The sequence below is a fragment of the Heteronotia binoei genome, chromosome 8 (genome assembly GCF_032191835.1).
Source record: "Heteronotia binoei isolate CCM8104 ecotype False Entrance Well chromosome 8, APGP_CSIRO_Hbin_v1, whole genome shotgun sequence".
NCBI classification, from domain to species: domain Eukaryota; kingdom Metazoa; phylum Chordata; class Lepidosauria; order Squamata; family Gekkonidae; genus Heteronotia; species Heteronotia binoei.
The window spans coordinates 37,138,177-37,163,124 of record NC_083230.1 but is presented as its reverse complement, the minus strand read 5'-3'; the positions used below and the strand labels follow the sequence as shown (position 1 = coordinate 37,163,124).

The 24,948-nt window shown below is 38.4% G+C and overlaps 1 protein-coding gene across 1 annotated transcript in view; it reads right to left on the bottom strand.

Annotated features, from left to right (window-relative positions):
• Positions 1–443: 443 nt before the first annotated feature.
• PNPLA8 (patatin like phospholipase domain containing 8) overlaps positions 444–24,948 on the bottom strand; it is a 75,511-nt gene continuing 51,006 nt past the window's right edge. The window contains exons 9-10 of the mRNA XM_060244901.1: positions 14,871–15,066; positions 444–1,797 (exon numbers count right to left, since the gene is read on the bottom strand). Of these exons, the coding sequence (XP_060100884.1) occupies positions 1,523–1,797; positions 14,871–15,066 (471 nt within the window). The 3' untranslated portion in view covers positions 444–1,522. The remainder of the gene's footprint in view (positions 1,798–14,870; positions 15,067–24,948) is intronic.

Below are 24,948 nucleotides of genomic sequence, written 5' to 3'. Positions count from 1 at the left end.
CAGCAACCAAGACCTCTCATTCTAGGCCTTACCTGCCAACAAAGAACCTTAACTAGAGATGTCAGCAATTAAACTAAAAACTTAACATGTTCCAACATATCTATTCTACTACTGAGATTAATCAATAGCTGCCTCCTACAAAAGGTATTCTCATTTACCTGCATGTAAAGATTTCATGATATTTAGTTTTTAAAAATCATAGTTTGAAAGCCTGTAAACAATACCAATTTAGTACATCAACATGTAGTATAGTTAACCAGGTAAGAAAACTATGTCCCATTTAAGTACATATGTGGAGGTAACCCTGCTGAACTATGACACATAGTAAAGCTTTTTAGAAAAAGATATTAATCTTTAAGCCAATCAAGGACAGCAAAGATATTTTAACTACATTCTAGATCTGTTTGAGCATCAGTGAAGAAACCATACTAACACAAAACAAATCATTTTAAGAATTTATTTTCTTCCTTGCAAGACATATGGTATGTTTCAGGTTTATGGTATGTTTCAGAATTGCATACAAATAGGAAATTACCTTGCAACAGAACCGATGAAAAGACTTTAATGTATCAAACAAAATACAGGTTGATGTCAACCATTTTAGAACTCAGTGTAATCAGCTAAATATCGTAGTGCATGAAGTAAACTTGTGTATAGATCCAATGTACATGATACACCTTTCTACATGCACAGATTTTGCCAGAAGGCAATGCACATCTCCATTAAACAGAAGGGATGACATTTATTGGCAGTGCCACAACCTCAATGCATTCTGAAAATTTACAATAATTGCAATTCAATCTGCAACACAGTTCAAGTTCCATTGGTTTCCATGGGCTAAAATGGTTTTACTTATTCTGGCTTAAGTGCAGAGCAGGCTGTTCAATTTGACCTATACACCTACTCCAAATGGTAAATATATTATGGTTGTGTCGACAGCATGATTTTGGAATATATTTTCTGAATATAACAAATTAATCTTTCACCATTATCACAAATTTAAATAGACCATAACAAACCGCAGATAAAAATCCAAATGATTTCAGTATATAATTTTAATTTGTACCATTGTGAAGTTCTGAAAACACTGACTCAGTAAAATCTTTCAAAAATGGTAAAGAAGATCATTCTGCGGAAGTAGAATGTATTTCTACGTTCTGCGGAAGTAGAATGTACTTCTGATCAGGCAAGGTGGTGTTACCACAGCAATACCTTCCCAAAGGCAACTGGATCTAGAAAAATCAAGAGCAGATTTTTAGGGGGCCAAATGGAGGGGGAGGAGAAACCAGAGGACACCCCGCCTTGCCATGTGAGCAAAAGTGTTTTCTGTGCATGCAGTAGAATCTTCAGATCCAAGGCAACAGGCTTGCCCTGTGTCATCACTGACTGAAGTGCTCCCCTCCTGTGAATTTATAAACAGCTAATCATAAGGAATTACAACCGTTACAATTTCAGTGCCTTTTAATACAATACAGATTTCTGAAATATGTTTTACTTTGATGACTTTTCATACTTTACATATTTATAATTTGGAAAAGAATGGTAGTCCTTCGTACATATCAGCCTTCAACCTAATCCAGTCATTGAGTCTCTGCAAAGTTGTTTTTCCCTCTGATAATATTTTGGCAGCTTTCTTCAGCTTCTCTTCATTCCGTTCTAAATATCGAATGCCATCTGTCCGTAACTGATTAAGCTTTTCTTTGCGGCTTTCATCTAGAGCTATGTCTTCATTCATCAGTGGGTTAAATCTGAAGTACGTGTCTGGAGGTAAAAGAGCATCCAGCATAGTGTGGACTTCTGGTTTTAAAAACAAAAACAGTAACACTGTTAACTCAGTTTCTGAAGAAAATAAGTTCCATCTCTTGTTTCTTCTTCTATTGAGCTGTTAATCAATATTTTTCATATGTTATATAAGATATTGAGAGCCAACATGGTATAGTATTTAGGAAAGTCAGACTAGGACCTGGAACAACTGGATTCAAATTGTAACTCTGATACAGATGTTCATGGCGAGACCATGGGTCCATCATATTCTCTCAGTTTAACCTACCTCACAGGACTGTTGTGAAGGTATGATCGAAGATGGCACAGTGATATGATAAACTCTTTTGGGGTGCAGTTGGGGAAGAAAACTGGGTATAAAAATATGCATATAAAGAGTTCTGTATCACACAAGTATAACATGCCATCCACAAGATGGTCGGTCTGAATTCATGATCAATGTCTTCTCCCTTACCACTTATCATAAAAAAAAGGCTTATTTAAGTCCTGAAGACAGAATAATCACACATTCAATATAGTTTGTACAAGTAAAATAATGGCATTCCTTAAATATGTGATGTTAAATACTGTATGGAAAATGAGGTCTTTTGACATTATGCATAGCCATCCTTGCAAAACAAGGCAGTCAGAGATGCTGTATGAAATATTAAGGTTAATTTTTAATTTTGCTCATTAAAGAGGGATTATGTCTTATACACTAATCAAAATGGTCTTTCCTACTCTTCTATCTTATGCTGTCCTTTTAATCTTTTAAAACATTGTCAGATTGCTGCTGCCATAGAAGAAAGGACTCAGTAAAATGGCCCATTGGTACTTACCGTGAAGGGTCCTTCTCCTCAGAGGTGAGAAGGACATCTGTGTGGGTTATTCCCATGATCCTCTAGGAGGCAAGCATTTTTTTTTCTCCTTCCTTTTGGCGCCTTGGAATAACCTGTCCTTTTCAGTTTTGGGACTCGGAAAGCAGTAATTCAACTAACTCTTGTCTAAACTGTAAAATATAACTAGCAACAAGAACATATAATAAAAAACACTACTGTAGTTATATCCTAAGTATGACATACAGAACTTTGAATGAGACAGAACAGATCAGTAAGAAGAGAACAGCAGAATAAGAGGATGAAGTTGAAGGGAGAGGCGAGATGTCCTTCTGACCTCTGAGGAGAAGGACCCTTCATAGTAAGTATCAATGGGATGTTCCCCTTCAGAGGCGGAGGACATCTGTGTGGGACCTTCCAGAGCAGTGTCCCTTAGTTGGGTGGGTCATCATCATCTTCAACTGTAGTTACTATGTGCTGAAGGACTCTTCTTCCGAAGACAGCATCTACTGGTGCTAATGTGTGAATCTTGTAATGCTGGATGAATGTAGGAACTGGTAAACTTGAAGCCTTGTATGCTTCAATGATGCAAGACTTGAACGTAGAACTGATGGAATTCTTTGACATCTTGTCTCCTGTTCTAGGAGGACAAATATTAATGAACATGCAGTCTGTTTTGTGAATGGACTCTGACGTGACAATGTAGATCTTTAGTGCTCTCCTGACATCCAGACTATGCCACAGTAGCTCCTTAGAATGCTTGAGCAGAGGACAGAAGGTAGGTACATAGATTTCCTGAAAGCGGTGAAACATGGAAGCGGCTTCAGGCAGAAAGGTGGGATCAGTCCTGAGTATCATCTTGTCCTTGTGCAGAAACTAGCTTTTATAGATAAATATGCAGAAACCAGCTTTTATAGATAAAGCACTTATCTCCAATACTCTACAGACTAAGGTTACGGCAACCAAGAAAAGAGTCTTCATGAAAAGTCATTTCAGTTCAACCTCTCTCAGAGGTTCAAATGGAGACTTGGTAAGAGCTGACAACACAGTGTTGAGTCTCCAAATGGGAAAATGGTGTACTTGAGAAAGAGCTTTGGAGGTAGCCCCCAGAAAAAAACACCTGGATATGGGGATGTTTGAATACTTTATATCCCCTAATTAGAGGTAATATGTGGAGACAGCTGCCGTTTGAAGTATAGACACTTTCAAGCCTGATGAATGCCATCCTGTAGAAAGGCTAGAACCACAGAGGTTGATGGGAGTAATGAATTCACTTTCTCACATCTGTACCACCAAATGAAAGCTTTCCAGGTTGTGTTATAGATATGGACAGTGGATTGAATTGTCTCCGTCACTGATGACGAATTTCCTAGCTGTTGTAGGATGTCTCGTTCAGGCAGTCAGACAGAGGCACTCTGGGTCAGGATGCCAGATCGGCCCTGATGTATCATATCTGGGGAGACTCATAGCTGAATTGGTATCTGCACAGACAGTTCCTTGTAGCATCGAGAACCAGGGTCACTGTGGCCAGGAGCTATTAGAATAATCTCGGCCCACAAGTCCTTCACCCTCTGGATGACTTTGGGAGAAGAGGAAATGGTGGAAATACATAGAGGAAATCTTGTGGTCACAGAGCTATCAGGGCATCTATTTTCTCTTTTTCCTGGTGATAGTACCTGGAGAAAAAAATGGCGCAGTTGATGGTCTGCATGGGAGACAAATAAATCCACTAGAGGACATCCTAGTCACTGAAAGTCATGGAACAGATTTGGATGGAGAGATCACTCCTCCTCACAGATGGTCTCCCTGCTCAGCCAGTCCGCCTGAACGTTGTTCTGACTGCCAATGTGTTCTGCTCGAATTGAGGCAAGGTTCTCCTCCACTCATTGCAGTATCCTCATAGCTTCTCTGTGTAATTGGTACGATCTTGAACTGCCCTGTTTGTTCAGATACGTCTGGGCCGAGATGTTATCCATCCGTACGACATGTTGATTGTGGAGACTGGAACTGAAGTAACTCAGGGCCAGATAAATTGCTCTGAGCTCTAGAACGCTGTTCGGTAATTGTTGATCTGCTGATGACCAAAGACCTTGAACTGGTATGCCCTGAAACACCACTCCCCTTCCCTGTAAGCTGGCATCAGGAAAGAGCTCCTTTGATATCTAAATGTGGAACATCTTGTCCTGTTGAAGGTTGTTCAGCTGAGTCCACCACTGTAGGCTAGCTCTGATCACTGCAGTACTCGAAGGGTCATCTCCTGTCACTCCATAATCGAGAGTTGATAAGGTTGAAGAAAACGTTGTAGTAGTCTGGAATGAAGACATGCCTATGAGCTTGGCTAACATCATAAGAGATGAAGAGCAGCTCCTGATTACCGGTATAACAGTATCGTGAATTTTTCTGGCCTTGGACACGGGGAGGAACAGTGTTCATTGTGGAGTTGATGATCACTCCCAAATTTCTGATTCTTTGAGTAGGTTGAAGTGCACTTTTGGAAAGGTTCACTATGAATCTGTGCTGCTGAAGACAGTTTCTAGTAGCTTCTGTGACTCAAATCAACTTTGTCTTATTCCTGGACCAGATTAAAAGGTTGTCCAATAAGGGTGGACATGGATTCCTTGCTTCCTGAGATGTGCCACTGGATTTATGAATAATTTGGAGAAAACTCTGGGAGCCGTGGAGAGACCAAACTGCATGGCTGTGTACTGAAAATGCTGATCACGGCAAATCATAGGTAACGTCTGTGATATGGATGAATAGGTACATGGAGATATGCTTCTGTTAGGTCTATGGAGGTTAGGAACTCTCCTGGCTGAACAGAGTTCATTATGAATCTCAGTGTTTCCATGTGGAAACACCGAAGTTTGATGTATCAGTTGAGAAACCTGAGATCCAGAATGGCTCTCCAGTCCTTTTACTTATTGGGCACAGTAAATATGATAGAACAGATCCCTTGGCCCCGATGTTGATGAGATGTTGAAGAGCCTTCGAGGTAACAGATCTCTTGCTGAGATTTTTGGCTGTAGGGGATCTCACAAACCTGCTGGGTGAGATACTGTGGAACTCAATAGTATAACCATGTGTGATGATTTCTAGTCCCCAAGAGTCTGCTAGGGAACCCTGCCAAGCTAGAAGAAAGTGGAGTAGGCATGATCCCACTGGTATTGACCTGTAGTCATGCTTTAGTTTGGGGTCTCAATCAGATCTGTCGGATTTGTTGAATGCATTCTTGTTAAATTTGGAACCGAAGGAACCTCACTTGAAGGAAGACTTGGAATTCTTCCAGTTGGAACTTTTGTTGTCTGGTCAGAATCTGGCCAAAGAGTGTTGAGTCAGAAAGGAATAAGAGCTATGCTTGTCGGGACGTCTAATGGGCTGTGCAACGGTTTTCTTCTTATCCATCCTCTCAACCAGAATCTTGTCCACTGAATCACCAAAGAGTCGGTCACCACAGAGTTGAAACGGATAGGCAGAGACAAGAGGCTTAGATAGAAGGTCAGCAGACTATGCTCTGAGCCATGACAGCCTCCTAGTGACTGTTGTAGAAGCTATGGCTCTCAAAGCAAAGGTTATGATGTCTAGTGTAGTAGCCGCTGTAAAGGATGTAGCCTTAAGGATGTGAGTAACTCCTTCCAGTAGGCATCTATTGTTTTCAGGTAAGATCTGGATTAGCTTCTGCATTCACATGATAGAGGCTCTGGAGACTGACAAAGTAGTAGATGTGGCTCTTACAATCGTAGCAACGGATTCATGAACCCTCTTGAGTACTGCTACTGCCTTTTTATCTTTTTATAATTTAAATTTTTATTGGAACCTTTATAAAAATAATATTTACAAAAAGACAAATAGATAGATAATAAAATAAAATGTAACATCATATAAGTATATATACACAGTCTTGAGATAATTAAAGGGATACAATGTAAAACAAAAGAAAAATACACCTTCAAGCCTCAAAAAAGCAATTGCAATACAATTAATAGATAATTATATTCATGTACTTGAGTGGGATTTTGCCAAAGTCGGACTCTTCGTTATTAACATACTCCAGAAAAACAAACCACTTTTCAATAAACCAGTCACCTACTTTTGGGTTGTCTTGTATAGCAATACTGGTAGCTAGCTTATCATGAATAAGTATATCCCAAACTTTGTTAAACCAGCACATTAGAGTAGGAGCTTCAGGTAGTTTCCAATTACGAGCTACGACAATTTTACCGGCTAATAGCAATAGAGCAATTAGTTCTTTCGGGAGCGAGGAGAAGTTTAAATCAGGCCAGAAATTTAACAAGATAGATTCTGGAGTAAATGGTATTTCAAACTCAACTATTTCTGTAATTTTTTTCAGGACCCAGAAGTCTTCAATTTTGGAACACTCCCACCAACAATGGATGAAAGTTCCCAAATGGCCATAGCCTTTCCAGCAATTTGGACTATCCTTAGCTTTGCCTTTGAACGTAAATAGAGTTACATACCACCTTGCAAAATTTTATAATTCTGTATCCTAAAATAATAGGATTTTGATTTAAATAAAGATGATACCCAAATTTCCCCCCGCTGGTTGACATTGTGATATGACAGTCTTTCTGCCAAGCGTTCTGCTGAGAAGAGGAGCCAGACCATAGTGACAAATTCAAAAGGTTATAGATAATCGAGATAACTCCTTTTACAGAAGTACTACCTGCTTTTATTAATTTTTCTAGAGGATTAAGAGGTCTGCTCGCTGCAATTAAGGGAACAATTTGATGTAGTACGTGATGAACTTGGATATATTGAAACCATGGGATGTTTATTTTATATTTGAGTTCCAGCTGGGAGAGAGTACACAATTTACCATTGGGTGTTACATCTGTAAGTCTAAAAATATTGTGGTCTCTCCCTGTTTTGAAACTAGGTTTGTCTTTTCCGGGTGGGAACCATGTCTGACCAAGAAAAGGCATTACCGGGGATGAGGCAGGAGACAGTGTGTTCCTCCACTGGTCCCATAGTTGCAGTGTAAATCTCAGAAAGGGATTTGATGTAACATACTCCTTTCTATCATGTTTAAAATTCCAGATGTATTCATGTAATAGAAAACTGGGTAAGTCAGCCTTTTCAATTTGGACCCAAGCTGGAGTGGAATAAGGAGAGGCATATAGAACTAAGTATCTCAGCTGGGCCGCCACAAAGTATTTTTCCAGCAAAGGGACAGCCAGATCACCCAGTCTACGAGGTCTAGCTAGCAGTGATAACAAGATTCTAGGTTTCCTATTATTACATAGAAAGGAAGTCCACTGAGATTGCCAATCAGTAGATCTTTCCGAACGAGAGGGATAGGAAGGTTTTGAAACAAAAAAGAAGGCGAGGCAGTAAAAAAGACTTAAGAAGATCATTTTTTTCCAAGAATAAAAAATGTAATTTTGACCACTCCCCTAAGTTCAAAGTCATAGATTTACTAATAGGGCCGTAGTTGACTCGGTGCAGGTCAGATAGGTTTAAAGGAATAAAAATGTCCAGATGTCTCCAAGTTTTCATTACCCATTTGAACGGCAGTGTTGATGTAATAACTACCTTGAGCTCATGGTTAATAGGGTAAATCTCAGATTTTGTTAACGTTAATTGAAAAACAAGTTTACTGAATTCATCAAGCTTTTCTTAAGTCTTTTCAAAGACTTAAAAGAGGATTTGTTAAGAGACTTAAGAGGATTTGTTAAGAGACTTAAGAGGATTTGTTAAATAAAAAACCATATCATCCGCAAAAAGGCTTGCTTTGTTAGTAGTATTATCAACAGATATACCTGTGATTTCTTGTGTATTACGGACTACATAAGCAAAGGGTTCAACAGAAAGGGCAAATAGGAAAGGAGAAAGGGGGCATCCCTGTCTGGTACCTCTACTGAGTTGTAGTTCATCTGAACGAAAGACATTAATACTAATTTGTGTGATGGGTGCGCTGTAAATGGCAAAAATAGACTTTAAAAAAACATGGCCCAAATGTCATATAACTTAAAAGGGTTTTTAAATAATTTACTTCTACTTTGTCAAACGCTTTTTCAGCATATAAAGAAAGAATTAACAGAGGCATTAGATTTAGCGGCATGGATCAAGTTAAGTGACTTACAAATGTTATTGTAATAGTACAGCCTGGCATAAAGCCTGCTTGATCTGGGTGGATATAGAAAGTGATAATTTTTTTCAAACGTTCTGCAAGTAAAGAAGAAAAATTTTTAAAATCATGGTTCAAAACAGAAACAGGACGATAAGATGGGTTAAGTTTGTCTTTTCCTTGTTTTAGAATTACTATCATTCTTGATTCAAGCCAGCTCAGAGGTAGATGACCCTCCTTCATAACTGAGTTGCAAGTTTCTAATAAAGGGCCTAGTAAATCAGATTTAAATTGTTTGTAGAACTCAATCGGGAAACCATCCCTACCTGTAGCTTTATTACTTTTAATTTTTGATATAACCGAGCTTAGTTCAGTCAAATTAAAATGTTCTTCTAGAAGCTTAACATGGTCTTCAGTAAGAAAAGATTTAAAAGCAATGGAATTTAAGTAGTTCTCAATATGCTGGGGATTTGGGTATTCCAACTCATATAGAGTTTATAGAAATCAAAAAAAGTTTCAGAAATCTTTTTTGAAGAAGAATGGATATGTGTCCGCAGAGTACGAATGGCATGTACTAAGTTCTGAGCTCTCTTCGGGGCTACACGATATTTCAATAACTTAATCGATTTAGAAGTTTAAGAAACAAAAAGTTTTTCTGAATGGATGAGGTCTCTATCAGTTCTAATTGTTTCCTCACCTGAGTTAGTTTCTGAAGCATTTTCTTCCCCCCATACTTAGCATGCTTAGCTTGTAAAAAAGATATACGGTCCTTCAACTCTTCAATTGTTTTTTTTTAGCTGTTAATAGATTCATTAGACAACAATAGTTTATTAAGGTACCAATTAGGGCCTTTTCCATCAGAATCCTGCACAATTAAATCACAAACCACTAAGGAATGGTCAGAAATGGTTCTAGCTTCAATATTAGCACTCTCTACAAGATTAATTAAGGAGGGAGAGGCCAATAAGAAGTCAATTCTCGAGTAAGAGCTATGAACAGGAGAGAAAAAAGTATAGTCTTTACTAGTAGGATACAGGTTTCATCAAATATCAATTAGGTCGAAAGAAAGAAGCTTACTCAATCCTGTTGGAGAGGACAGTTTGCCTGATGAATGAGAAGGAGAGTTTGATTTATCTAGAATAGGATCTATAACAAGATTAAAATCCCCACCTATGAGGATGTTACTTTGCTGAAAGGATTGTAATTCTTGTAAGGTATCTCTAAGGAAGCCTAACTGTCCACTATTGGGTGCATATATTGAGGCTATTGTTGTACTTACACCATCTAACTCACCTTTGACAAACAAAAATCTGCCCTTAGGACCTTTTTTTGTTTGCTGACAAACGAAAGGAGTATGTTTAGATATTAGAATGGCTACACCCCATGCTTTGGATGAACCCGGGGCTTGAAAGGTCTGAGAAAACCAGCTTGTTTTAATGATATTAGATCCTGAAGTTTTTACATGGATTTCTTGTAGACATATTATATTAAGTTTACCCTTTTCTATCTAGGTAGTTGGCAATCCGTTTACGTTTAATGGGGTTTTTAAATCCCTTGCAGTTCCTAGAAGCAAATTTAAGACTGCAAGACATTCTGGCTTGAAGGAAGCAAATTAAATAACACTCAACTTACGAGTTATTTCCAAATCTGTGAAGGAGGTTGCAACTTACAAACTTAAACAAACTTTCAACCACTCACCGTATACACCAGCACTATGAACTTGTGCTGACAGCCAAAGTTTTTCTACCTTTTTTATAACCAGTATAAGATTAAAGAAACACCCCAAATTTGGGAACCAGCTTCACAAGCCTCTTATCACTAAGAGGAGAAGGGAGAAATACAGTAAGTACTCCCTTTTAGTGAAACCTAAACCTAAAATTCTATAGAGAGGAACCTTAGTACTGAAACTCACGATCAAAGCAGTCGGCTATCTAAACCTTTTTCCCCAACAGAGAAATATAATCAGGCTCAAATATACAGATAAACTACTCGCTGTTCAATCTTGGCTAATAAGGCCTTAGATAAATCCAATAACAATATTTGCTTAAACTTAACCACTAATAGTCCCAGAAACTCGATATGTTCATATTCGGTCACCTGATAAAAGAAAGACTTATTAATTATTTAGTAGGAAATAATTACATATTTGAATAACAAAACACAGAATAAGAAACATATACTAGTAAACATGTCAGGGTTCACTTATAAGAGGTGACCGATGGTAAGTGAATTATTTTTAACTGAAGACATAATCACAGACCAACCTAGCAACAAGTATCCCAAATAACCGATGTAACTCTCTGAAACATGCAATCTTACACCCTCTCACTGATCAAGTAATTATATATAAAACTCCTAATAGCAACCACTCAACCACATACATACCGACAATAACGAGACCTTTATACACATCCATATGCCCTACATACAAACCAGATTTCATTTCATAAACGCTTACACACCCTCTCACACACAAAACATGGCACCCATCCTCAATTCATTATTTACACACTCATATCGCACTAAAAGTAAAACTACCACAGCTTATCAAGCACTCCCATCCATGCACACTCAACCCCAGGAAACCTTCAGATTTATTATTATTATTTAAACCAGAAAAAGTGTTAAAAATAACTCATTTTAACTGTAGCAGAGTACCCTGGAACTATGAAAAACTTTTAGTGCATTACAAACTTTGAAAAGCCCACCAAAATCGTAAGTCATCACACTTAGCAAAGCGACGGTAAAAACTTCTTCAAACATCTCATATGAATTCAGATAATAGCCCACAGCAAACATTAATCAGTCACTCTCCTGGGGAGGGAGTGATTCAAGATGAGGGTTAGCTTTCTGTAGTTCTTCTTCTTCAGCCGGAAAAAGTTTTAACGACAGGGACGATAGTAACACCATGCCCGACTCCATATCAGCTGCTGTATGCAGGAATCCGTTCCTATAAACTAAAATGTCCGATGCAAAGCCCCAACGAAATCGTACATTTGCTGATGCAGTTTGTTAACGAAGGGCTTCAATCTTCTACGTTTTTCCAGGACATTGTTTGGGGGGGGGGGGGGAATCTAAGAGCGCCAAAAAAATTTTTCTCCTTGTAAGACAGGGCACCGCTCACCATTGCTTCCTTCAGGACGAGGTCCCTAGTTTTGGGAAATACGAACTGGACTAGAATGTCCCTGGGTCTGCCCTTCCAAGACGCCGCCATCGCTCCCAGCCGTTGTGCTTTAGATATTGATAGAACGTTCCCCCCCTCCATGTTTAGAGATTTTGCAAGCCAATGTGCTATAAACTTTGCCGGATCCTAAGACCCTTCCTCACCCTCCTCAAAAGTCCCTGAATTTCAGGTTAGAGGCTCAAACGCGATTTTCCAGAACCGTGATTCTAGTATCTAGTAGGGCTTCAGATTTTTTAATATGCTTTACATCCTCCTTAAGCGATAATACAGCTTCAGCAGTTTGTTCCGCCATTTTAGCAGTCACGTTAAGCTCTTCCGAGAGCACTTGTACTCTCTCCTTAATTAGTATCAATTGATTCATTAAAATTGCAGTGGATATCTAGCCTTAGCAGATCTAAGTCTTTTCTGCAGAGAGGAGCATTATCCTCTTCTTCAGCAGGGAGTTGGGGAGAGTTGTTGCCAGCAGCCATATTAGAAGCCGATCGGGTAACAGGGCCACTAACCTGGGCTGAGCTGTTCTTTTTGAAGAAGGCTGCAACAGAAGCGTTTTCTTTCGGTGTGGTCTTTTTCTTGCGTTTAAGAGGTTTCCCATGGACATAGAAATCAAATTCAGAGCCTGATGATTTCAAAACGGTCTCATTTTAGGGGAAAAGATCAGGAGCCTGATCAGAATGCGTCCGCCATTAACGAGTGACACTCCGCCCCCCCCCCCCCGCCTTTTTTATCTTGTGCATCACGTATGCTGCCGTGGTCATCCTCTGACAGGAGACCAGAGAACTGTGGTGCTGCCACTGGTCCATCTACTGCTGGAACCTGAAGTAACTCGTTAGTATAACCAGGCAATGAATAACGCTTTTTTAACAAGGTGTGGAAACTGTTTATTTGCAGCTGGTTTATCCCATTTGACTCTAAGCTGCTGCTCAAATGAGTTAGGGAAGGGAACCCTTATGCTGCAACCCTGGGTAGAAATTCAGTGTTCCCACTAGCCCTAGACTTAAGTCGCTTGGAGCTCGAAGCCTTGGAGCCCTCCTCAGGAGGTAATTCATGGATCTCAAGGGCTGTGAGGGTCTTTATTTTAGTAAGTACTGGCAATCCTCTGCCTTGAAGAAGCGGTTAGCTTGCTCAGGCATCTTGACTTCCTCCTCATCCTCGGAGAGGAATTCCCTCTCCTCTCTGTCATCAACCTCTGATCCTGAAGCAACAGAATCCACTCCTGGATCTGTTCCCTGTGTGTAGAGGTGTCTTTGTGGGCAGCCAGAAACATACATGCTGTGAATTGGAACATACATGCTGTCAATGGGGTTAGTCTCCACTCTGGTAAAAAACTTGGACATTTCAGTCTGCATAGCCTGAATAAAAATTTGCATGGTCTCAGGACTAATGGTACATTACCCAACTGTAGTGGAGCCATTATGTAGGGCTGCTCAGGGGGGTTCTCTGGAGTGCGATAATCTCCGTCTGTCCCAGCAGAACCATGAAAAAAGGGTGGCAAAGAACTGGCACTGAGCCCATCAGTTCCAAAACAGCTGCCGCTGCTTGCCACCAAAGGCCCTGAAGGAGCCACAGTGTCCTCTGGCATGCAAGGTTTTCTGCTGCTGTGCGTGTCATCTGCAGGCTCAGCATGGTTGGTGCAAACAAATCACAAAGGTAAGCTGACCCCACCGCTGCATCTCGTGTTTGCTGCAGCCTCTGCGAGCGTCTCCTGTTCCTCCTCCGAGAGGAACCTGTCCAAATGCTCTCCCAACGCCATTAGAGGCATTTGCCAATCCTCCCTTAGTCTCCTCAGAGTAGAGGTAAAGGAAGGAGAAGAAACAAGAAGAACAAAGGTGAGGAGTAGATTTAAGGAGAAAAATAAAGACTAAATTGAAGTAAAGAAATTAGAAGGAGAAATTAAAGGGAAATTATCACAGGAAAAGCTAAACCTATTTGATTAGCTGCTACTCCCTACAGAGGCAGGAACAAAAATGGAAAGGGGCAGGTTATTCCAAGGCATCAAAAGGAAGTTTTCCTCCCTCCCTAGAGGATCATGGAAATAACCCACACAGATGTCCTCAGCCTCTGAGGGAAAACCATATTATCTAATCTTTCTGCATCTCACTTCCTTGAATTTTTTGAAATTCCCATTGTTAAGATTTTGTCACAAACCTGGTCTCTGTTCCAATCACAATGATTTGAACTATATCAACTAGACTTCTGGTGGTAAAGGCTTTCAGTGTTAATTCTGCAGGTCAGCTACTTATGAAAAGCAAGCAAAAAAAAAGTAATCTTATAAACTACTTATAAAAGTCTGAATTGGTTGTTTTGTTTTTGCACTGATGAATAAGTGATCCAATTGGGAGCAGGGTAACAGAAAGAGAATATGTTCTCCTATTCTGCTCATTCATCACTACTATTCCAAACCCTTGAAAACCTTGCTTGATTTATTATTTCATTCATCCCAAAATTCCTGTATTAAGAGATTGGTGGCCTTTCTTCGTACCACAGCTCTGTATCTCTAAAACCTCATCAGCATTATGGCCACACTTTTCAGATGTGATTTATTTATCAGTGACAGCTCAGTAGTAGCATAATCAAGGTACAGTCTCAAGCAATTAATTTAAATGGATATTTGGTAAACTTTATCAGTGCCACAGTTCACCAAATACCTGCCAATATATTAACCAGATAAAAAGGTTAAACTTTAAAATGCATTGCAAACTATACTGATTTCAAACAATGGCTATTAATTCTCTCTTTTTATGCTATTTTTGTACATGAACTGAACCCAAATCCTTCTGTAGATGAGCAAGATATGGGATTAATAAAATAATCCCAATTCAAATGAAGGTTATGAAATATGCCCTAGACAGAAACAGAATATTCTTTGATGATGTTACTGGTATGCTAGCCTATTTTATTTCTTAAATCCTATGTTTTCATACCTAAATATGTTGCTTCTCAGTAAAAATCCTTTATTCAAGTCCCATAGAGAGCTACAAAACAACATCAATGACTTGAAACCAACCTTCAGTGTCAGTGGCACTGCTGATGACATTACTCAGCTTAGCTTTCAGACTTGTATAGGTGACATTGGTCTTCCCTTCGCTTTCGTATCGGCCAGTTCCCAAGGATATTACACACTGCAGAGGTATATTCGGCCAAAGACATTTGCACTCATGCACTGCTAAAGCCGTAGGATTATTCAAGAGCAGCCCTCCATCCTGGGAATGACGAGAGAGAGAGAAATCTGTGACCGGTATTTATAGATAGAATTAAAATACTACAAGATGCAAATAAAGTAGGCACTGTATAAAATCCATTCAGTTCAACACACAGCCATTCATGTTTGAATTTGGTGCTTGACTGTTATATTCTCTCTTTGGATATCAAAATAAAATGGGATGTTACAATACAATGAAGGAATGGTAAATGAAGAATATCTTTTTTGCTTCCCAAAGTCAACATTATGAACAACATCCAAGATAAGAGGTCACCTTTACACAAGACAGTACTGGTGTAGTATAGTAGATGGCAAATTTAACTGGTATCATCTTTACACATAATTTTGAACAATGGCCCCAGAGTACAAATCAAAACAGTCGCACAATGGGTCCATGTACAGATTCAGGGGATTTCCTGACACATGCACATACCCCCTTTGGGGGTAATCTCCCAGATGTGCAGAGAAATCCCTGAAAGGGGGGGGGGAGAAACCTTGCACAACTGAGGTCAAAGTCCTCCCATATTGAGAATATTCACAGATCTGGCATGATCACTATTGATACTGTGGAGGTGCCTAGCAACTGAAGCATGGGAGCCTTGGCCTAGGTAATTCTGGCATGACTTCAGGTTTGGGGGAAAGCAGTGGCAATGACAGAAAAAGAACACAGAGAAAAGGAGTTGGAAGATAGTAGGTAATGAGCTGGAGAGGGAGAGAAGGGAGAAAGGGCTGGGAAGAGAGGGTGTGTGTGGGGAGGGAAGCAGGATTTTGTGGGCGGGGTGGGAGTTTCCTCCCTTGTTACTCTTAAAAGTGACCAGTTTGTTAATTCTAGTATATTCTATATGGCAGCATGGTAAAGTTCTGAGACAAGAATGGCTCACAATAAAGATTGTGTGATTTGATCAATCATAGCATAAATTAATTAAATATAATAGTACACATTTCTTTGTTCCAAGGAAACAGATCTCATGAGTCTTTAGGAGAGAATAATACAAATTCAAGAAGACAGATGATAACAACAGTACAGTGCGAATTTATCATACATCATCACATAATACTTGCAGTTACTTACAATACATTGTCTGATTCTGAAAATGATTTATTTTCATTTGAAACCAGAATACAAAAGGGAAGAACTCATTTATTAAATGACAGGATGAAATCTGTTAATGAATGGAAAGTTAAAACGTTCATTTTATGCTTAAGGTGCTAGAAACAAAGAGCAAGGAGGAAGATTTTAGGAAGCAGGCAAAAGAAACATGTTCAAGATCTCAAATCTCACATGCCACATTTCATGAGCACACTGGTCTGTTAGCTTCCCCTTTCGAATGGCAGCTTTTAGAAGTTCCTCTCCAAAATACTGGAAACTCCCTAAATTAGCATTGTGGCAAGTATGAGGTGCTGCTGCAAGAAGGAACAATGTGTCACCTTCCCTTACACACAGGTTTCCCCTGGATCATGGTCAGAGTGAAAAAAACAAGCTCAAACTTTCTCCTGCCTCAATAATATATTATGCACGATAAAAGACAATGAAGAGTTTATACACAAGCAGAGTGGAAACAAAAATCAGTTTGCGTGCCTATAGAAGGCAGCTGTAGTTGTGACAGAAAGTTCTTTTAACTGGTAAGGCCTTCAAAAGTAACAAACAAGATATATCCTTTTCTCTAGAGCAAAAAATAGTGAACAAGTGTTCTTTGTGAAGGACAAAATATCCCACTGCAATCTCTACACAAATTTTGCAAACATGTACAAAAAACACTCATACATATGGCTGTAGTTCCAACTTTGCTTCTCCATTTACATGAAAAAAATGTTTCATTTTGCATCATAGCACTGAACACAGAAAAATTACACTTTGTTTTTTGCCTGATATAACTGAAGCTTTCTTCTTTTGTGAAGAGTACTGCTCTACACTAACTGTAAGTCATAAAGGTTGCTATCCTAGCTGTAGTTTAATTTATGGAAACCTGAAAAAATAAATAATTAAGACAAAACAGGTCTTTTCTCTTTCTCAATCGGCCATGCCTTAAACATTTCACTTGGTAAGCTCCGCAGTCTTCATAACAAATATTTCACACGTTTAGCGCAAGCTTTAAATCACTTCACCATGCAATCTAATATTTCCTTCTACAAAATGTCGAGAAGTAATTACCAAGCTGTAGTTTGCTAGGTGGATCTGTTGAAATGAAGGTTCATGGGTACAATAGTAAAAGTGTATGCTGGAAATAGTTCAGTCCACAGGCTCTAGGGACACACAAGGTTTGGAGAGGGTAAAAAGCTAACTGCATATCTGAGTTACTCAGCAAGATGTATGTATCAGAGGCAAGTAGTGAATGAACCTTGTACATCAAAGTCCATCAGAAATGCAACCGTGTTCAGAGGCTGGAGGTCAGCTTTCAGAGCACTATTACTGCAAATCAAAATGTAACGTAAATACCCCTGGCAAAGCTGTGTTTTTTTAGAAAGCAAATGAAGCATTAATTGACAGGGTATTAAATCCTAATAGCTGACACTGATTGTAGGGAGGAAGCTTCTTTATGTTTCCAATCTGAAAAAGAAAACACTCTTAGGCTGCAATCCACTTTCAGTGCACTTTCCAACTGGATTTTATCCAGCTAAATCCAGCTTGAAAATGCATTGAAAGTGGATTAAAACTGCATTATTTAGAATGTTTTATTTTTTATTTATTTTATTTTTATTGATTTCGCATTTATATCCCGCTCTCCCCGCCAAAGCAGGGGATGTGCGATCGCAGCCTCATTGTGCCTTTCACTAAGAAATTGTATGTGGGTTGGATTTAGGAAATGAATTTTGCATATCAAGAAGGTTGTCAGAATCATGGAATATCTTATTAGGAAGATAGCAGCATTGATTACAAAGCCCAAACGAGCGCAAGAAGTAGATGAAGAGGACCTAAACAGCCGCAGACACAGCATTCTGTTAAGTGGCTGTCATTTAGACATCATTTCTTTCTCACAGCTTCTATTACTTAAAAAAGAAATAAAAAAATCAGATTCTATTCACATGTAAATCCAATTTTTGAACAGGTGTTCCATGAGATTAGGAGGCAGTGTTGTGATAGGACTATCTAATTCACATCAACAGTTAAAAACTACTGTTCAAAGCAAACTACAGCAAAGTGCATTCTTACTAAAAACAAACTCATTTTTTTAAAAACTACAGCTGCAGTAAATAAAGCAGTGATGTAGATCATTGCCTTGATGAGAAAGTCCTTTGATTAAGCTTTCAGTACAATCTACAAAAGCTTTTTGAACTCTTTCTGGAACACTTAATACATTTTGCCTACAGCAGAAGTAAGAACAGTAGTCTCTCAGTGCACATTATTTTTAATTTTGGCTAAAATCAGATGGCACCCTAACATAATATAGTAAACATTGTGTTGCTTTATGAATGCGTCTACTGAGTTAAATCTAATCCCCCCTTTTAAAAAAAAATCTCAAGGTAGTCAACACAAATAGAATCTATTTGGGTTTAGCACATTTTAAATATACTAGATTCATAAAACTGAAATCATGGGATGAATCCAGGCAATTTTTTACTCTTTCTCACCTAACAGACCATCTACTACAGCCCCAACCCTACATTTTTGGCTCCATGAAACCCAGCACAACTTTTCTGATGAACAAGGGTCTTCATCTCCTCTTTTTCACCTGTAGAAAAGCTGGGGTTGCCAAGTATCTGGTATTGACCTGGATAGTTTAGCATCTTCACTGACTGTCCATGGGGAAAAGAACCTGGGAAAATATTTAGCACTTAATGTCTGGTATTTTAGGGCTGCAAAGTTGGGAGACTCAGATGGCATCAGTGCTCTCTGAGTGGACCAGACAGAAGATGAGAGCCTATCTAGGGGAAGCACTGGGATGCCAGCAAAAGTGCTGGGCCTGTTCCACTTTTGCTATTGAAAGATAGCTGTGGGAGGGGGCACTGAGGCAAAACTGCAGACCTGAGGCAGGCAGCACGAAGCCCAAACACCTTAAAGAAGCTGTGATGGCCATGCCAGAATTGATGCCTCTATGTTATTTGGGCTTGCAGGAGGCAGCAATGAGCCAAAACAGTGCAAATGAGCAGCTGCAGGGGCTGCAGAACTTGCCCTGCATGGTTTAAAGCCTGCTGCATACATTGTGACTGTATGAAAGGAATAGTTATTTAGCTTGAGGTCTACTCTCAAGCATGACACTCTTGAGGTGTGTCAGAACTGTGTGTCAGATTATCAGAATGCAAGTAATTGTGGCACGGATCTGATTGTTCACTGTGCTTACAGTATTTTGAAGTTAATAGTTAAAATTCATAAGAGTATGAGTTACTACAGCTCATAAAAGCATTCCGCTAAATTGTAGTCTTTTCTATTGAATTTAATTTTGTCAAAATAGCTTCTAAATGTGCATCAACACAGGGATTCTCAAAGGAGTTAGCAATTCATCTGTCATGACTTCCATTAAATGAAATCATTATTTACAGATTTTTGGTCTATAATAAAATACAGTATCATTTAATTTATAAGCAAAATGCAGTATTTCTTGACCCCCCCCCCCCAAATTTAAAGCATATCCTTGAGCAGCTATTTGACTTAAAGTGAACATTTGTTTAAACTTTAAGCTGCTATAAGATTAAAGCAGAATTTTAAAAATTTACAGAATAGACTGACTCTTAGTAACATCTTTAGTAGCTTTTACTCTTAACATGTCGACCTGTGAAGTTAAGATTCTTAGGTAACATTAAAAGTAAAAACTGTTATTATGTACATCCTCTCTGTAAAATGAATGATGTATTAAACATCCATACAGAGTGCATACATAAACCCTGGATTTCACTAAGCTGGAGGGCAAGTGGCCAAAACTGACAAGTACTTCATTTTATTTATTCTCTCTTCAGTTCTCATGTTGCTTTTCCTTGCCCTTTGTTTTGTCTTCTCTTTGCTCCCTGTTTATTCTGACTCCAACTGCAAGTTTCTCTCTTCACTGCTCCCGAAATATACATGAGCCATCTCTGCCTCTCTTTGTACTCTTGCATTCTTACACTGATCCCTTGCCCTGCTGTTACCATCGGCACACTGACAACATTTAAAAGATTTAATCTTAACAGCGCTACTGCTGGAAGAAAGAAAGAAAGAAAGAAAGAAAGAAAGAAAGAAAGAAAGAAAGAAAGAAAGAAAGAAAGAAAGAAAGAAAGAAAGAAAGAAAGAAAGAAAGAAATTATAATTTCAACACAGAGATCTTTGATTTTCAGTCTGTTTCTAGCATTAAAAACATGCTTAGGTTTATGTTCTAAAAGTTAGCTTTGCAACTGCCAAAGCAATTTATCTACGGCACTTGTTTGAAAAGGACCCCTTTAAAAAGTGTGAAGGAAACAAGTAATGGGGCAGAATACTGGCACTTGTACCTCAGCTTTAATTATTCCTTGCAAGCTCAAGGCCAAGTCCCCCCCCCCTTTTTTTATAAAGATCGTTGCTGTGTTTTATCCAAAAGCCACATGTGGAAATAGGGAGAAAAGTACAAGCCTTCATCAAACATAAGGCTCACTGAAATCAACTGTTGTAAGATTATGTTGTGTATTTCTGGTTGGCTGTTTAACAGGTGTCTACTTTCTTTCCCTTTCTCATAGCTCTGTAGATTTTCCTGATAGGGGGATGGGAAGAGCTAAAAACAAGATGAATGATTTTCTAGTTTTGTCAACCATTTTTATGCCTTTGGAATTAACTTCAATTTACTTCTATTTTTAAGATTCCATTGAGAACTTGTGGCTAGAAGACTAATTCTTATTCTTTCTGCAATTCAATATCTCATGCCTAAGACAAATGGCAGTGCTTTTTAAAATGCTTTGCAGCTACCAGAATGTTTGGCATTGCTTAAGTGGCCACTGGTACAAAAGTGGTCAACAGTAGCAAAGAAAATTACTCTTCCATTGAACCTAACAGGAGGCTACCTACTCTAATCTTTTCTTCCTGTTTTAACACTACTGTACATTTTCACATTTTCAAAATTTTCTCTTAGTCTTTAAAAAATGGCACAACTGTCAGACTGTACACAACACTTTAAAAAAACCCTTACTTTACACAGTAAGTTATGTGAACTGAGTATCATGTACTGAAAGATGTGATTTAGCAAAGCCAATTCCGATACTTGGAGTCTGCTGGCGCCATAGCAACCATTTCACCTCAATGACTGTGCAGACATGCTTTGCATTTCTAGTTCGTTTTCACAGACTTGCTCTGTTGTTTACCTTCATTGTGTTTTTGGAAAAGAAGAGACACTGAACTAGCACAAGCAAATCACAGAGACAGGAGAGGGTGTGAATAAACTTGTCACGTGCCATTTTTTTCATTTTAAAACCTACCATGCAACCTTAACAATGTTTGTTATGTGTGTAAGGCATCTGAGAATATCTCTGGCTTTATCCTAGCAAATGCATGCTTGAGATTTACTACAGTTGTCCTTTACTGTTCTTCCAACTGATGTATAAAGTTTTGATATAATTATCTGCCATCACTTCAGTGTACTCTAGATTTTCCTAAATATATATGAAATCAATATAAACGCTCATTTCTAACTTGGAAGAGAAGTTAGAAGAACTGAGCATAAATAAGTGAGGGATTAACTGTTTACTGCTCACCTAATTTGATATTTTTGCAGCATTTAAAATTGCCTGCCAATTCCCAATTCTAGAATTCAATACCATGGCAGCAAAGCAAAGGATGCATTCCTAGGAGAAAGATCACAGAAGTCATGCTCTATAACTTACACTCAGCCTAACTCTTGTTACTACCAAATAACCAAGCTGATGAAATCCAGTAAGAACATAAGAGAAGCCATGTTGGATCAGGTCAATGACCCATCCAGTCCAAAACTCTGTGTCACACAGCAGCCAATAAAACCCAGGTACCATCAGGATGTCCATCAGTGAGGCCAGGACACTAGAAGTCATTCCACTGTTCCCGCCCCCCACCGCAAGCACCAGGAATACAGAGCATCACTTCCCCATACAGAGAGTTCCAACAATATGCTGTGGCTAATAGCCACTGATGGCTACCTCCTCCCCTCCCCCCTTTTCATGACCCCTGCCGGTGTTTACTTAAATTGTTAAAGATACAAGATAATTTTATCAATCCTAGAATCTTCATATTAAAAACCTTATAACAAATAAAAAAGAAAGAATAAGTAAAGGAAAAACCAAACCCTATAAAATAATTGTTGTCCATCTTCATTCTTCTCTTTTAGCCTTTATCAAGAAAAAAACAGGTAACACAATGAAAAAAACAAAAGAAAATTATTCCTTTGTAATTTTAGTCCATTATTCCACAAAACTTCAACTGTTATCAAAGATCACTAAATGCCCCTTTACCTTCCAATGTTTTTCAACATATTTTTGAAATTTCTCCCATTCCATTATAAATTTCTCCAAGTCATAGTCTTTTAAGATTCATGTAAGCTTGTCCATTTCACACCAAGACATAACTTTTAAAATCCAATCCCATTTTTCTGGTATTTTATCTTGCTTCTATAACTGCACATATAATGTCCTTGCAGCTGAAAGCAGATACCACACAATCGTTCTATCTTGTTTCGGAAAACTTTCCATTTGTAATCCCAACAGAAAAATGTCTGGAGACTTCTTAATGTCATAACCTAATTTTTTTGACATTTCTTTCTGAATCATTTGCCAAAATTGTCTTGCCTTTTCACAAGTCCACCACATATGGTAGAAAGAACCTTCATGCTTTCTGATACCATCTATCTGATACCTGATTGTTCATTTTTGCCAATTTTTTAGGTATATACCACCTATATAACATTTTTAAAGCAATTTTCTGTAACATGTCAATATCTTCATAGAGTTCTTCCATAAGTACTCCCATGATTCCATTTGTATTTCTTTATTTATATTAATTGCCCATTTTATAATTTGAGATTTAACTACATCTTCCGTAGACCATTTCAATAGTAATTTATAAATTCTTGAAATCAACTTTTCATTATCCCCCAACAACATTCTTTCCAATTCTGTTTGTTCTAGTCTTATACCTTCATTTTTAATGTCTTGTTCCACCAAACTCTTAATTTGTTGCAATTGAAACCAATTATATTTATACTGTAATTCTTCAGCCGATTTTAGTTCCACCTTTTCTCCAAGTATTTTTAATAATTGTTTAAATGTTAACCGCATCCCTTCATCAGTATCTGAAGATAACTTTATTACTTCTGTTGGCACAATCCATAATGGCTTTCTCTCATCTCCATATTTTTTATATTTTAACCAAGTATTTAGCAAATTTCTTCTTATATAATGATGTGAGAAAAAAAGCATCCATCTTGTTTTTCCCATAATACATATAAGCATGCCTGCCAAAAATATTTCCATGGCCTTCTAAGACCAATAGTTTATTTAACAACGTCATCCATTCTTTAATCCACATCAAGCACACTGCATCGTGGTACAATTTTAAATTCGGCAACTGGAAACCCCCCCTTTCTTTTGCATCAGTTAAAATTTTCATTTTAATTCTTGGTTTTTTCTTGGCCCACACGAATTCTGAAATCTTCCTTTGCCATTTACTAAATTGTTTATTATCCTTCTGAGAGGAGTGAAATAATGAAATGAGCTGAAACTGAAGGAACCAAATGTAATATCTTAGTGATTGTTAAGGTGCAAGGAGCGGAACCAGGTACAAACATTTAGTAACCATAGCACAGGTGTAGTAGCCATTGTTAAAACGCAGAAGCAGAAAAGAAATAACACGGTTGAACAGGCCATGGCAACAGTAAAGATTAATAGCAATAGAGACTAATAAGTAGCAAGTATGCAGGCGTAATCAAGTAATAAATATTAACTGACACACCCCACCTCAGGGAAAGGTAAATTTAAATGCACATGCAATGTATGTAACGGGAGGGGTTCATGTCAAGGAGGGGGTGAAGAAGGCGTGCCGGGTAGCCTGTACCCTCTAAGTACCTCAGCCTATGGGGAAAGGAGGAGGGATTCATCAGCCGGGAGTAGAGGATAAAAGGGCATGTATGGAACTGATCGGGGAGCTCGTTGAAAAGCGACTCCCCTCTTTCTTGATTTCAATAAAGTTGTATACTTTAAAGGAGACTCCCGACTGACAGCTCTTTTCTTTGCATCTCCTGGAGGGGCCAGGGGAGGCAGACAGATTGTCTCTAACACTTCACAATTGGAATTGTTTGAAATAGGAACATAATTCTTGGTAGAACATTCATTTTAATTGTAGCAATTCTGCACCGCATAGACAAGTTCAGTTTATTCCATTTTATCAAATCTCCATCGATCTTACGCCAAAGCTTCTCATAATTATTTTTATACAAGTCTATATTTTTCATAGTAATTTCCACGCCTAGATAGTTTACTTTTGAAGTAACTTCACACTCTGTTACCCTTTGTAATTCTTCCTGTTAGCTCATTGTCATATTTTTGCAAAAAAAAAAAATGATTTCTCTTTATTTATATAGAAACCTGCCAATTTTCCATATTCTTGTATCTTACGGAGCAGCAATATGGGATTTTCATTAATGAACATTACATCATCAGCAAACGCTCTGTATTTATAAGAAAAGCCTTTTAGTTTCAATCCCTCTATTTCCTTATCTTCTTGTATTTGCATAAGCAAAATCTCTAGAGTTATCAATGGAGATAGAGGGCAACCTTGTCTTGTTCCTTTGCTAATTACCATTTTTTCCGTCAAATCTGCATTTATACAAAGTCTTGCTTGTTGTTCAGTATATATCTCCTTGACCATTCTTATAAAATCTCCCAATTTCTCCATCACTGCAAACATAAAGTCCCAATTCACATTATCAAAAGGCTTCTCTGCAGCTGCAAAAAATAATGCCACTTCTTTTTCAATGTGTTT